At 40.3% G+C, this 14,758-nt stretch overlaps 1 protein-coding gene across 8 annotated transcripts in view; it reads left to right on the forward strand.

Annotated features, from left to right (window-relative positions):
* ALKBH8 (alkB homolog 8, tRNA methyltransferase) overlaps positions 1 to 13,906 on the forward strand; it is a 55,864-nt gene extending 41,958 nt beyond the window's left edge. For all 8 annotated transcript variants that reach the window (XM_085063939.1, XM_085063923.1, XM_085063931.1 and 5 more), the window contains 4 exons: positions 2,764 to 2,918; positions 3,733 to 3,998; positions 11,852 to 12,001; positions 13,195 to 13,906. In XM_085063939.1, the coding sequence (XP_084920065.1) occupies positions 2,764 to 2,918; positions 3,733 to 3,998; positions 11,852 to 12,001; positions 13,195 to 13,764 (1,141 nt within the window). In that variant the 3' untranslated portion in view covers positions 13,765 to 13,906. The remainder of the gene's footprint in view (positions 1 to 2,763; positions 2,919 to 3,732; positions 3,999 to 11,851; positions 12,002 to 13,194) is intronic.
* The last annotated feature ends 852 nt before the right edge of the window (positions 13,907 to 14,758 follow it).

The raw sequence follows: 14,758 nt of genomic DNA on the forward strand, positions 1-14,758 counted from the left end.
TCAAAAGTGAAGTTTCACTCAGAAATCACTCTCACTTACATCTGCAGTGTGAAAGTTCTCAATGACTCTGAACTGGCAAAGAATTGATTGTAGTGTAATTAGCGTCACCATTCCCTTTCTCTCTTTTCAGCCCACAACTTTTCCCATTGCATCACATATGCCAAAGGCTTGAGAGAGAGGCTAGTTTAAGAGTGTGACTTCCCCTGCACTGGGAGCCTGAGGGTGACAGAGGGGAGTCTTCCTGAGCTATTTCCAGCTGCTTTAGGGACACTGTAGCTGCTGGTAATACTGCATTGAGTAGATTTGGGATGCTGGGACGAGATTTCTTGAAATATGTCTTGGGGCATTGCTTATTGTAGAATTTAAATACATCCTTTTTAAATCGTGCACCACTGGGACATACTTAAAATTGGAGTGCTGAAATTGGCAAAAAGGCTAAAGCCTTGGCTCTGAATGTGACAGTAATGCACTTCAGGAGAGTATGGCAACCCTGTATTGGACAGAAATGCCTATAGTAAGCATTTTTTCCTTTGTTTGACCCAAGCAGTCTCTGGTTCAGCAGTCAAGTGGAGACACTAATTACATTCTGTGTAACTGTTTTACTGGCAGAAAATTTTCTGCCTTTTAACTTCGCTGGTTAATATGTATTCTAAAACAGGGTGAATAGGAACTCCCTGATAATCTTTACATTGTTAATTTTTATACCACCTGTATATACTCTCATTAAATTAAATAGTTGTTAAAAGCACTCAGTACTTCTGATGTGCATCATTATAGAAGCCTAGGGCAGTGAACTCCCTTGTTGTTTAATATACAGGACTGAACATGGATACCAGTGTTACAACCTTCTTACCCTCTTTTGTCAAATACTGTCAGTCATCTTTTGGAAAGGTTATGTACAGCTCTGAGAAAACAGTGCAGTTTCTGTGTCAGTGACATTGCTGGCCAGGAAAGCTGATGGGCAGTCCCCAGCCCCAGGCACCAGGCAGCTCCATGGGCCGAGCTGAGGCCAAGTTGGGATGTCAGCCCAGGGGTTGAGGCAGTGGCCATGCACAAACAGAGCTGGGGATGCATGTGGGGCTGGAACTGGAACAAGGCCCAGTGGGACAGCCTCTGCTTAGGCACAGCTCCCAGGGGAAGGAGGGCTCGCCCTTGCTGATGCCTCAACTTTCTCCAGGGATACCAGCTCTGCTCTCCTTCCAAGCTGGCCCTGGGCAGCCATAGTCCCAGGAGGTAGAAGGATGCATGCTGGGCACTTGCAGAACTGGCCAGCAGGCATTCAAGTTGGAATAGTGTACCTGTCTGTTAAAACCTGGAATGAGATTATTACTTAATTCTTGTGTACCTTCAAATGATGGTTGTCTTTTGAGAACCAGTGACATAAACTACATTGAAAATGAAGATCCCAGATCTTTCTACTCATGTACAAGTGATTCCCATCCCAGTTCTTGTCCACCTTTCCTAAACACAGTTTGTGGGTGAAGATAATCAACTGGAGTAAGCTTTCCATCATGCTGCTGGAAGTCATACTGTAATCAAAATTACTCATCCAGCAAGAAGTTTTAGCTAATTCACTCACATACATATTGTCAAAATGTCTTTAACATAATTTTTGATTCCTTTTAGCTACACCTCAGAAGTCAAATTATAAGAGCGAAAGAGTCAGTTTTGAAATTATTCTGGACATATTTTCAGTGTGTATACTTGGATGCCAAGGAATTAGAGACTTGGTTTAGACCCCATTAACAAAATGCACAGGAAAAATATTTTTGTTCAGATCCCTCTGGAAGCGAAACACATGGTTTAGAAATAAGCTATACAGTGTTATCAAGGAGGACAAAAGATGTATCCTCTTTTTGACTCATAGGTGAAAGTAAAATTCTGACTTTTCTGATGAAGCTCATTAGTGATGTTTTTCATATTTGGTTGGGTAACCTGATGAAACTCTGTTCTTGGCACTGCAATAGCTTGGCCACTCTGTGCCGCGCAAGAGGGTATGCAGCATTTTATTTTTGACACTGGGAAGTCCTCATGATAGTAAATGAAGGGAAGTGAGATAGAGGAAGAAAACCCAAGAGAAGCAAGCGAAGCACAGTGCAGTTGTTCACCACCCACTGACCGATGCCCAGCCCGTGCCCAGCAGCGATCGGTGCCTCCCGGCCAACTCCCCCCAGTTTATACCCTGAGCATGATGCTCTGTGGTATGGAACATCCCTCTGGCCAGGTCGGGTCAGCTGTCCTGGCCATGCTCCCTCCCAGCGTCCTGTGCCCCTCCCCACTGGCAGAGCATGGGAAACTGAAAAGTCCTTGACTTAGAGTAAGTGTTACTGAGAAACAACTGCAACATCAGTGTGTTACCAGCATTATTCTTGTACTAAATCAAAAACCCAGCACTGTTGCTGTTAGCACAGATGCTTAGAAGAAAATTAACTCTATCCCAGCCAAAACCAGGATAAGAATGAATATATTAAATTAAGTACAAGACAAATGAACAATCAAACTTTATGGAAGAAAATGGAGGAAGGGAGGGAGGGGAGGGAAATGTAATTACATGCAATTAAACAACACTTTAATTCATGTCATTAGTTTATGTGTTGTCTCTTTTCTCTCTGAAATTAAGTTGAAAACTGAGAAGCAGCAGTATGTTAAATAGCATGTTGTAATCACATTCCTCTCATTGTAAAAATTTCCTTATAGAGATGGATTTGGTTTTTTTCTGATACAAATTAAATTATTCCTTTATTTTGTGTTGCTTTATTTTAGGATCACACCCAGAAAATATGATGTCATTCAAGCATCAGAGCTTGGGCAAAAAGTTGGAACAATCACTGCTGATGTTGGAGATTTAACATTAAATCGAAGGGAAACAAGGACGTCATTTACATTCAGGAAAGTGAGGAGAAGCCCTTGCAATTGCAGTAAGTGTCTTGAGGCAACCTTCAAGTCAAAATTGTTATTTGTCACCAATAGGTAAGCTTTTCTTGTTTTGAGCAAATCAGTGGATTCCTTCGAGTAGTTTTGGCAGTTCTCGTAGCTATTCCTGGATGGTTCATATCCTGCTATATGGCTTGAGTTGGTTACATTCATGTGGTTGTTGGAGTTTCTCTATACAGGAAGGCATTTGGCCTGCTCTAAAGCCAGGTGACTAATCTGGGGTCTTGTGTTTCATTGGCATTTCAAGTGCTTCATAATGTACCATAACAGAAGTAACTGCTATTCTTCAAGTTTTCCTCAGTTTTGATCATTTTTTATTTGAGGGGGCCTGTAATTTTGAGAACATAAGTACATTAGAGAAGGAGAAGCACTCATATCGGCAGTGATAGAACCATGTAAAGTGTGTTAGGGCAGTACAGATAATAATAGACAGGTGGCTCAATGATTACATGGAACTGAAGTCCATTTGTGCCCTTAGAACAGAATTTCAGAGGCTGAATTGCAGTGATGTCGTGGTCTTTGGCATTGAGGGCATAATCTCAGTTTTGAGAACGTAAACATCATTAACATAAGCAGATTAATGATCGCTGCAAACAGCCTACATGTGGGCAGGTTGCTTGTTTTCAGGTCATCAAACACTTCAGCAGTTTGACCTGCGTTTCAGTTTTTAAAAGGTAGAGGAGGAATGAAGCATTTTTTGCATTTTAATATTTTGCTTTTAATTTAGTTTTGTTAGATACGCTTAATCAATGAGGAATTGTTAAAAAAATTTAATATTTTCTGTCTGTTGCTATCTAGTTTACCCATCTGTCTGTGACAGCCAGAAAGGACAGCAGAGGTTGGTGCAACCTTCATTTCCCCAGAATGAGATGGAGGCCTCAAAGCTGGAGCAAGAATATGTGCACAAGGTGTATGAAGAGATTGCCACACACTTCAGCAGTACCAGGCATAGCCCATGGCCCCGAATTGTAGAGTTTCTCAGGTCCCTGCCAACAGGGTCAATAGTGGCTGATATTGGTTGTGGTAACGGGAAGTACCTAGGCATCAGTGAGGATTTGTACATGGTGAGTAGTAGGTACTGTCATTTGTTTTTGTTGGTTCTGGCATTTATTCTATCATACACTTGTATCACGCTGGAGGTTCAGGTTGGCATTGGAAGAATGCCAAGAACAGGAAGCTATTTCCTGATTCAAGATCAATTACCAATTGTCTTAAGTTTCCACATGTATTCATTATGTGAATTGCCTTTCTGTTTTATTCAAAGCCACTTTTGCTTTGTAATTTAAAATATGTTAAGAAAAATAGTAATGGGTGCAGTGGATTGAAAAATTATAATGGATGGTTTTAGCCTTTTTTGTCTTTGTTGTTGAATACATTTATTAAATGGTTGGGCAATTTGAATGCTTCCAACAAGATTTTCACGTGGTTGGTGGGTAGGTGAAATCTCCATGGGCATCACCATTTTTCATATGTCCTCTTCAGTTCCCTGTGGCCTGGTGACACATCTCATTTGTGAATGATGTCATGGTTTGGCTGTTCCGCATCTGGCTCTGTGCACAGGCCCAGTAAATATGTCAACATAATATTCACTGGCAAATCTCAACTTTGGTGCAGATTTCTGGCCTTTCTCTCACTCCCTTTTCTTCACTTTTAGACAGTTCTGACATCATTCTTGTTCATATTCTCTTTCCCTGTCTCACAGTCTTTACTTAGTCTGGTTTTACTTCTCTCCCTTCCTATCAGGGAGATGAGGTTTGTACAAATATGAACCAAGACACAATTTTCATTGCAAATATTTAAAATACCTTTTTGGGGAGAAGAAAAAAAAAAAAAAGAAGAGTCAAACTTGCCATTGTTTTAACCCAAAGGAAATCTCAGAGAAGTGTATGTTATGGTATATGCTCTCTCCTGTTCAAGGATTGTCTGATTCTTTCACACGTTTGTCCTGAGAAACACTCTGAAATCCATCAGGCTTGAAAACTTCTAAATAGGGCAAAGCATTCATTATTGATAATAAAACTTGGAGTTGTTTGTCTGTTTCAAGAGTTGCTGTCCTGCTATTTATATTCAGCTAAAAAAGATAAGTTGTTATTTACATCCCTGTCTGTATTAGTAAATTATCTCCCTTACTGTTCTTACGGGCTAGAACAACACCAACCAATTAATGAGTAGGCATCTTTATGCCTGACTGCTGTAGCCTGAGTATAATTACTAATTTCAGTAAATTTCAGTCTTTCTTTCCTGTCTCCTGTACGAAAAACCAGCAAGATTCACTAGAGAGGAGAGACATTTATCAGGGTATCATGAAGGTCAGCTGGACCTAAAATGGATTTGGTAAATTGCAGTTGTGGAGATTTGTGGTAGAGTTTTAAAGTGAAATTAATGCAAGATGCTGTGTTCAGAAATTGCCAGCACCAGTCTGTTTTCTGGAGCCCACAGTTAACCAGCTAAGTAAAGGAAAGATCACATATTGGCTGGCAGTCAAAGGAAAGCCAGCTCCTCTTCTCCCTTACTTTAGGAGTTACCTCATTTCATATGTGTCTGCAGGGGAAATAAAAAACATGAAAAATAACAGTGAAAGGGAGGAAAGTAATAAAGGAGCAGTTGAAACTGTTGAAAAATAGAATCTGGGTGTTGTTTCATTCAGGTGGCCTCCCTTGACATTTTATTTTCCACTGGTGACAACTAGTGGTTCTTGGATGGAGATAGACTCTAGACTTTGCATTTGGTTGTTTTCATCTACAAGCCAGCACAGAGCCTCAGGAGGATGGATGTTACTCCTTCCCACTACTAGATTTATCTTTCTGGAGCAGCCAAAGTTTGGTTAAAAAAAACCCCTGTGTATATTGTGTTTAAAGGTGTTTTTAAACTTTTGACAAGGTGTCTCAAGTGCTGTTAATTTCTTCTGCCATGGTTTAGGCATGGAGCTGAGGGTGAGGGATTACAGAATGCCTTATGTATCAGGTGCATTGTTGAGATAAAGGGAGTACTCTCTAGATGCAGGACATCAGTTTTCTCCCTCATTTACTCCTGTTTAGTTGGAAGCATAAAATCCAGTCATTAATTTACTCAATTCTGCATCTCTCTTTGTGTGCACAGTGTACTGGAGCTCTTAGCTCAGGTCCTGTTGGGACAGAAGCAATAAAGCAGTGCTGTGAAATTAGGAGCTGTTTAGGGATAGAGTTGTTGGCAGAGCTCTGTCGCTTGGGGTGTTTTGACTCAGAAGTACTGAAAACCTGAGGCAAGCATTTCCTGAAGGCAAGCAATATGCTTTCCAGGTTACTGTGCACTTTTATGCTTTAAGTAGCAGTGCTGATGGTAGATCAAAGCTGAGGTAGCTCTCTCAATGGTTTTAGTCTTCAGGTACTCTCTGAAAACGTCTCCACTGTGGCCTGTGCTATTGTACTTGCTTTAGATTCTCTGGATGATGGCATGCAGCCTTACCTACCTGAGTATCCTGTGTGACAATGAAATACATGAGTCCATTTACGCTCAGCAAAAGTGACAGTGCTGTAATGGCTGCATTTTTCTGACACAGTGAGAGGGCAGCAATTTCATGACAAACAAATTCAGATTAGGAATGTTTCAGCAGGAGATGGAATCCGTGTCTGATGTAGCTAGTACAAAGACTGGAGAAAGGTTGAATTTAATAGAGTTTCAGATTACTTTTTCTCTCTCATCCACATTTTTATTGTTTAAATGAATGCAAAAGAGAGACACATTTTTAGGGTTGTTTTTCCACAATTCTCTCCCCACCCAGCCTCATTTGGGAGAATTATTTGAACAGATTTTATTTAAGTGCTTTCAAGCTCAATATTCATATCTGTAAGCAGAGCTTTTATTTTTATGGAATGCTGTGTTTCAGTCTTAGCCATTCCCTGATTACCACAAGGGTTTCATTGATGTTATTGCAATGATCTCATCAATTCCTATGCACTGTAGTCTTATCTCCTCATTTCCATTGCTCAGGTAGATGTGGTGATGTCTGAGTCTCTGCAGGAATGTTCAGCATCCTCACAGGGCAAGGGTGTGAATGAAAAGTCATTGAAGTCTTTCAAATTTGTGGTTTACGTTTTTAATTGAACTGATAAACTGGTGGGAAATTCAGTGGCAAACAACTGAAAATGCAATGTTTTTTATAAAGAAATTACTCTACTCGACAGAGTACTGATGATAGGAAAAAAATTATGTCAATAGAGGAGCCAGAATGATTTACTTTAATACAGACATTCCTATTTCTGTCTTGTGTGTCATTCAAAGGTACTTGGTAACATAGTTTATATTTCACAAGACCTCGTGAGACACCCTCCTGCTGTGAAGTGCACCTCTGTTTTCTGCATTGCTGTCCCAAACTGGGATCTACTAGAACTATATAATAACTTGATTTTTCCAGGGTGTGGGGAAGGGAGAGAGTGAATATTTATTGTGGTGTGGTTGCATAATGTTGGGTGGGTTTTAGTTGCACTGGGTTTGTACAGATTGGGATTAGATTCTTCTCCTAATGTCTTTTTAGTAGTGGTAAAAGCAGGAGGGACAAAAGCAATTACTAAAGGTGTACCTGGAGTAAGTTCACCATATCTTAGCAATTGAAGGGCGAGACAGATGAACCTTTCCTGCCCTTTTCTCTCAATGAATAGCAGTCATTGAATTGATGAGAGATGTGGGAAGAGGGCTCAGAAGGAACTGGACAAGAGCAGCACAAAACCAGAATGAATGCTGAAATGCTCAGCTTGGTTCTGTTGCTCTGTCACTGAGAAATGAATTCTGGGTCTTAGGCATAGCACTTTGCTTTCAGAAATACTCTGACTGCATGCAATGGAAAACGAAGACACTACATGAAAGGAATGCTAAAAGTCTAACTCAGACTAATTGTTTGCTGGAATGTAATTTGGTTTCTTGAAGTTCTCATGCTATTAGTTATAGCTGAGGCATTTCTCTGGAGAGCCACATAATTCCATTCGGTGGTTGGATTTCAGAATTAGATGTTGTTTTGTTCATCGCTTTGTAATGTGCTGAATAAATCAGTTTCTCAGATACTTCAATGAACTAATTCTACCAGGCTGAGTTAGTTAGAATGAGATAATGTAGAAAGAAAACACATAGTGGTGGGCAACCTCAACCTGTCTTTACCTATCTTTATTTCAGCATGCAAGAAGATTTATCTTTTGCAGATTTGCAGCATCATTACAAAGCAAGCTATTTATTAGTGTCTTTTGCCCCCTAATGATCTATCCCAAACCACTGCATTAAGCAGATTTTATAAAATCTACTTTAGCTACTCCTTGCTGAAAAGGTGGAGGTGAAGTGCATGGCATGAAGGAGCAGGATGGCAAAACTGCCTATGTTATCCATTTCCAGGAAGCCAGTACAGAGCTACTGCAAACGTAGACAAGTCACAGGTGTTATATTTCTTTCTCCCTCCCTTCTCCTCTTTTATCTTGGGTTTTTTTTTTTTTTTAATATATTTTGGTTGTCTGAAGGTTTGCATTATCCAGTGTTACCCAGAGAGGGTGTGGTATGCCAGAATGATGACATGCTTTTGCCCCTTTCCTAAGTTTTGTGTTTGCTGGGGTCTTAGTTAGAGAGTTGCAGGCCTCCATACTAATACATATTTCCTTTCTTAAAATAAGAGTTGGATGCAGTTAGTACTTATCCTTATGCACTGATTTGCAGTACCTGAAATCCAAGTGGGTTTCAGCCATGGTACCTAGGTGTCAGTGGCCACTCTGGAGCTCTTGTGATCCATTATTTACAGCACGAAAAGCAGTGAAGAGAGGGGTGGAAGTACTTTCCAAAAAGACGGGGATGTGGGAATGGATGTCTGGAGCAAAATCTGAGAAGCTTGGGAAGCCAGCCTCCTCTGTGGGAATACTGAAAGGTGTGGAGTGACTTGCTGAGAGGTGGACTTGCTAAAGTAAATTCAGCTGAATAATCAGCCATGCTGTTCAAGATATATATGAGAAATTGTGGAGTTTGAGCGAGGAATTTGATTTGGAAAACTGAGAAAACAGGTATAAGAAATGATTGAGAAGAATCATAGATAATAAGAAATAGAAAATCATAAAAATGTATACATACAACTTGGCTCATGAAGAGATGTACTAGATTCTGTTGGGTTTGGACACTGAACTAATAGTAAGTCATCCACCTTTCTCCACTCTTCTAGAAGAGATGACAGCAAAGACAATAAACATCCCACACTGAGCAGCAAAATCAGAGAGATGAATGGGCAAAAATTAAAGCTTTCCAGCTATATTTTAAGATTAGTTTTAAATAATTTTGATTATATATTTAATTAGAGAAAAACCTGTTCTCAATTAAAACAGTCCTTTGAACTCTTCTGTAAATGAAGTTTCATCACATCAAAGCTTCTGCATGCTTTAGAATGTAAAAATCGGTTACTAGTGGAATTGGGAAAAGTTGAGTTTGGGATCTCTGCCCCTTGCTGTACATGTTTTCTACACCCATAAAAACCACAGATAAGCTAATCTCGCAGCTGTAAGCTGGCATTGTACCACTAAACTTACCTGCTTTTTGCTACCTTATTGTTTTCTAAATGTCTGAAACTAATGTAGTTTGGTTTTTAATGAATGCTTCTCTCTTGTAAGTAAGGAAATGCAGGAATGTGGAGATTATAATTATTTTGAAATACCATGTAGTGATAATTCTAGTAAGGATGCTGAAGTTGCCTAGCTTCAGCACCAGACATCTGTGGTGGTGACTCCCTGTGTTCACCATTTATGTATGCATAGCACCTGTTGTTGTGATTACATTTAAAACAACCTAAAGTTTTAGCCTAATATACCTATTTAGAGCAGCTGTGTGTTCAAAGCTTCAAGGTCTCCATTTCCATTGTGAAACAGCATCTTTTTGCTTTGGATGTACATTTGCTTTAGAAAGTATGTCAATACAAGTAAACCTGACTTCATAATATTTGATATAATTTAGATGCAAATGAGGACTTTGCATTCCGGCAGCCATGCCTTTGTTCTCATTCTCAGTTCATTGGATTTCATCAACATACATTGTAGTCCTTTTCAAGGTCATTTTGGGAAAGGGAGACTGTGTTCCATTATCCAGCCCATTTTCACTTGAGATGTGGAGGGCCAAAGCTATTCTTTCTGGGAAAGCTTGCTGTCAGTGGAAGCTGCAAGTATTCTTCTTCCTCCTTCTGCCAGCAGTGAATTTGGTCCTTTGAGTTTTATTATTAAGTACTGCAAGCCAATGTCTTAATTGCAGAAGTAGTTAAAGGTACCAGTAATGAGGTGTGCAATCACTAACATGCAGGTTGTCAGAGTAATTTAAAGACACTTCAGTTGGCTGCCAGTGTAAAATGATGGGGATTTGTTTGCTTTCAGGTAAACAAGAGTTTCCCTTTTTTATTCATAAACAACGCAATTCACTCAGTGCTTTAGTAAATGCGAGAGGCCAAGGAACGAATATGAAGAAAGCAGTGTTAGGATTATCTTTTCAGGTCTGTTTATTGCTAATTGGCAGGATGATATGTACATATTCATAGTACTGTTCTTGTAGAGGATTATCTTGTATTGTCAGGTTGGCATTTTCACAACTATTTCATTTTCTTTACATCAAAAGTCAGGGACCTGAGTAGAGAGCACCTCACTGGTAAGCTTTCAGGACATAAGAATTCTGGGTTTCTTCAAAACTGTGATTGTAGGCTGAAAGATAAAAGGATTTGAATGGATAAAAGGAAAAATTATGATGGAAAATAAATATATTTTCATTAATTATTGCAAAAGAGGTTTTTAATTTTAGTGATACTGTTGTCTCTTCTCGGTTGATTAAGCAGAGCAAGTTGTTTGCTATTCTTCTTGCATCAGTGGTTTAGTATTCTTTTGGTGTCAAATGCAATAAACACTGTCAACAGTAATTATTTAGGATTCTGAACTTGTTCTCTGCTATCTACTTGTTAGTGGTCATTGAAAACAAATTTATTATTCTCATACAAGCAAAGTTTGATACACAACTTGGTAGCAGGGCTTTGGTCTGCGTATTCAGTGTGCATGGCAGACATGAAAACAAGGGTGGCTTATGCCTCACTCTATTACTTTCAGAAGGGGTCTTTATCAATTTAGATTTATTGTTTTATGCAAGCATGTAAAAAAATATTTCTATATGCTGTTTTTCAAAGATGGTAAGTTTTGTCTTACTTCCTTTGATGTGGACAACGGGCAGGACTTAAAAAGGGGAAAGGGAAAAAAATGAACATTTTATGAGGTGTTCTGCAATGGCTCCTAGGGGTCACTTCACTGCACTGTACAGAACCTTGGAAAATTATGTTGTGCTTAAATTTTTTGTGGATCATGATGCTGGGGAGTAAGAGGAAGATATCTGAGCACTTTCTTGCTCACACTGAAATGACAAAACCTGAATGATCAGTGCAGCTGTATGCCATACTTTAGTGATGCCACCAGAGTCACTGGATAGTTATTTACACTTGTGGATCAGCTTTTGTGAATTTAATACTTGGTTGCATCAAATGTTGTCAAGTTACAAAGGGCTGTTGAAATTAAAAGAAAATACTGAGGTTAGGTCAGACCTCATTTTGCTTATTTCAAGACACCTTGAACTGGTTTTGAAGAAAATTTAGGTTGAAACCTGGTCTGTCTTAAGCTGGTTCAAAATCAGAGTGCTATAATGAGCTGTCTAATATCCAGTCTTTCATCTTTGTTTAAAGTAAGTGTTACAGTTGTTTTCTTTTTGTCTGTACCTGGGAACTACATACTCCCTTAAGGCTGTTTTCGCACATTTGCTCTTGTTTTGATTTTAAATTGTGTTCCCCTCAGTAGGAGGCTGCGATGACTCTATTACTGTAAGCAATACACAAGTGAAAATCATATTCCAGTCCTGTAATTATCCTCTTATGAAAAGCTTAATGAAACATTTTCTGTTCTAGGTTGGCTGTGATCGCAGCAAAAACCTGGTGGATATTTGTGGAGAAAAACATTTCCAGGCTTTTGTCTGTGATGCCCTGTCAGTGCCAATCCGCAGCGGTTCTTGTGACGCCTGCATCTCCATTGCTGTAATACACCACTTCTCAACAGCAGTAAGTCACCCCTCTCTCTGCTCCACTGTGCTGTGGTATTGCTGTGCAGAGCTGCTAATACTGCAGTGCAAGCAAAGGGAAGAACAAAATGGGAAGAACTTAAAGGTTTGCATTTGGTGTAAGCAGTTATCAGAGCAGAGTTACGCTGTTCTGTTACTGCTGCTTCTTAGGCTTTCTGTTCACATTCTCCTTCTGCTTTGTCAGATGCCCTTGCTTCTCCTGAAGCTTTGGTACGGATATTTGGGTTTCATTTTCGTATGCTTGCAATTAATGACACTGGGGAAGGGGGCTCTGCTTTGAGAGTCGGAGGATACATTGTTTCCGGGCTCAGATCTTGGGCTCTTGGGCAGATCTTGTGATTTTGGGTTTTTTAATCTGTGCATTTGTTGTCCGTCTCTAAACAAAAGGGACACTACTCATTAGTCTAATGTATCTCTGGGCTGGGTAAGGTTCTCCTGGCAGGAAGTGTGCCATGGTAGCAAGCTTCTAGACCATCTTAGAGGGGCCCCATGGATCTTTCCATACTAGAAACACAGGGAATGTTTCCAAATGGAGTACCAAACACTCTGTTTTGGAGAAGGCTGACATATCTTTGTTCGTGTGGTCAGAGGACCTGTGTTTAAGCTGTAAATCTGACCCCTTCAGCTGCAAACATAGCCTGTGCATCATCAGGTATGGTAGATTAAAATCTAGGATTTTAAGTACTGAATCACCTTCTTGAAAAGCGGTCTGTCTTTTCCATGTAGACTGGTATGTCCAAGAAATGCTGCTCAGCACAGAACTATTTTCAAATAGAAAGAGAATAATTAGAATCACTGGAAAAGGCTGGAAAAGATTTTTAAGATCAAGTCCAGCTGTTAACCCAGCAACACCAAGTTCACCACTAAACCATGTCCCTGAGTGCCACATCTACAGGTCTTTTAAATACCTCCAGGGATGGTGAATCCACCACTGCCCTGCACAGCCTGCTCCAATGCTTGACTTCAATGATGTCTTGATGAAGAAATTGTGTTTAGGAAAATGTCTTGGCTTGCCCACAGTGATAGGCTATATTATGAATGAAAATAAATAGTGGAAAATAGCACCTTCTTTTCAAGTTTTATTGTATCTTGGTTGAGGAGGAATTGCTGCCATTCCATGCTCCTGACATTTTGTTTATGTACTAGCTTAACATTTTTGCTTTGCCTTTCCAGGAGCGCAGACTGGCTACTATCCGTGAACTAGCTCGGCTTCTAAGACCTGGTGGAACAGCACTCGTTTATGTCTGGGCAATGGAACAAGAATACAAAAATCAGAAGTCTAAATACCTTAAGGAAAAGAATGGTAGTAAAAACAAAGAGAAGGAAATGAATACTGGCACAGCCCAGAGACTACTTAGTGACCAAGGGCCTGATAACAGCAGCCAAGACTCAGCATCGTCTGACCAACTCCTTAATGACTTCAAGGATGAAGGCTGTGGTGCCAAGCCAGGAGCAGACTCCAGACTGCCTGTTCACACTAACAGAACCTCCTTTCACTCTCAAGATTTGCTGGTTCCCTGGCACCTGAAAAGTGGTACTAAAAAGAAAGAGGAAAGTGTTGATACAGTGTCAGTTCCAGGTGGCTCCAAAGAATCACAAGAGCTCAGCCCTGTTTTCCACCGCTATTACCATGTGTTCTCTGAAGGAGAACTTGAAGCAGTGTGCAGATCCCTGGATTGTGTGAGGGTTCAAAAGAGTTATTATGATCAGGGAAACTGGTGTGTGATTCTAGAAAAGTTGTAGCCTGTGGTGTTTCCTCTACTACCTGTAGAGTTTTCTTTGTTTTTTACAGTGAAAGGTATTTTGTGAAAGGTATTTTTTATGCAGGCTGCAGCTATTGGCTCTTTTAAAATAACAGAATAAAGATTGTGTATTGAGTTAATAACAGTGGCTAGCACTTTGTACATATGTTAACAAAATAATGGCCAAACTCAGCTACTACCTCTGCAGAGTGTTTGCTTTACTTCTCTGAATTAGAGTGAAGAGGATTAAGTGGGAAAATACTGCCCATGCAAATCAATAAGGCTAGTGATGAGCTTTTAAAGACAAAGGGCCTGGTTCTCCCTTCTCTTACACCAGTTTATGTAGCTGCAATGGTTTCCCTGCCATCCACAGGTAATTGGAATGGAGCTCTGGGTAGGAAAGGCAGAGCTGTTTGCTGTGTAAAACTGTGGGTCAGGGAGAGGGAGTGATTGGCATATGAAGCATTTAAGCTGGAGTCAAACTGTTGCCCCAAGTTTGGTCCTGCCTGTTTTGGTGTCCATGAGGGGTGACAGATCTCTTTCAGTTTGGAATGTACTCTCTGAGTTGTGGTAATAATGACTTCCTCAAAGGGAGCTGGAAAGTCAGTAGGGGTACCACAGACATTTTTCTCTTCCTTGACTCTCACATACCCACAATTCATGCTGTCCATCTCCAGATTTCTGCAGCTCCTCATTGGAGTGTTGTTTAAAAGCTCCTCTGAGATGCGAGTTCCAGCCCAATGGGAGCAGCCAGACCAGCTCTGCTACACATCTGCATTCCTGTGAGTGCACCTTTCTGTGCCTGGAGCACCATGACTGGTGGGGTGGGGTGATCCTGAGATCCTCTGGAGGAAAAAAAGGGAAAAATATTAAAGGGAAGGCAATATTGGTGCAGGGTTTCTGCTGGGTAGTTTCAACCCCTAAAAGTTGGCAGTGGAGCAAGTCTTATTTACTGCACTTGAGAAGAGCAAAGGACTGGAGTAGAAGGGAACTGA

The sequence above is a fragment of the Lichenostomus cassidix genome, chromosome 1 (genome assembly GCF_008360975.1).
Source record: "Lichenostomus cassidix isolate B80296 chromosome 1, HeHo_3.0, whole genome shotgun sequence".
Classification (NCBI taxonomy): Eukaryota; Metazoa; Chordata; class Aves; order Passeriformes; family Meliphagidae; genus Lichenostomus; species Lichenostomus cassidix.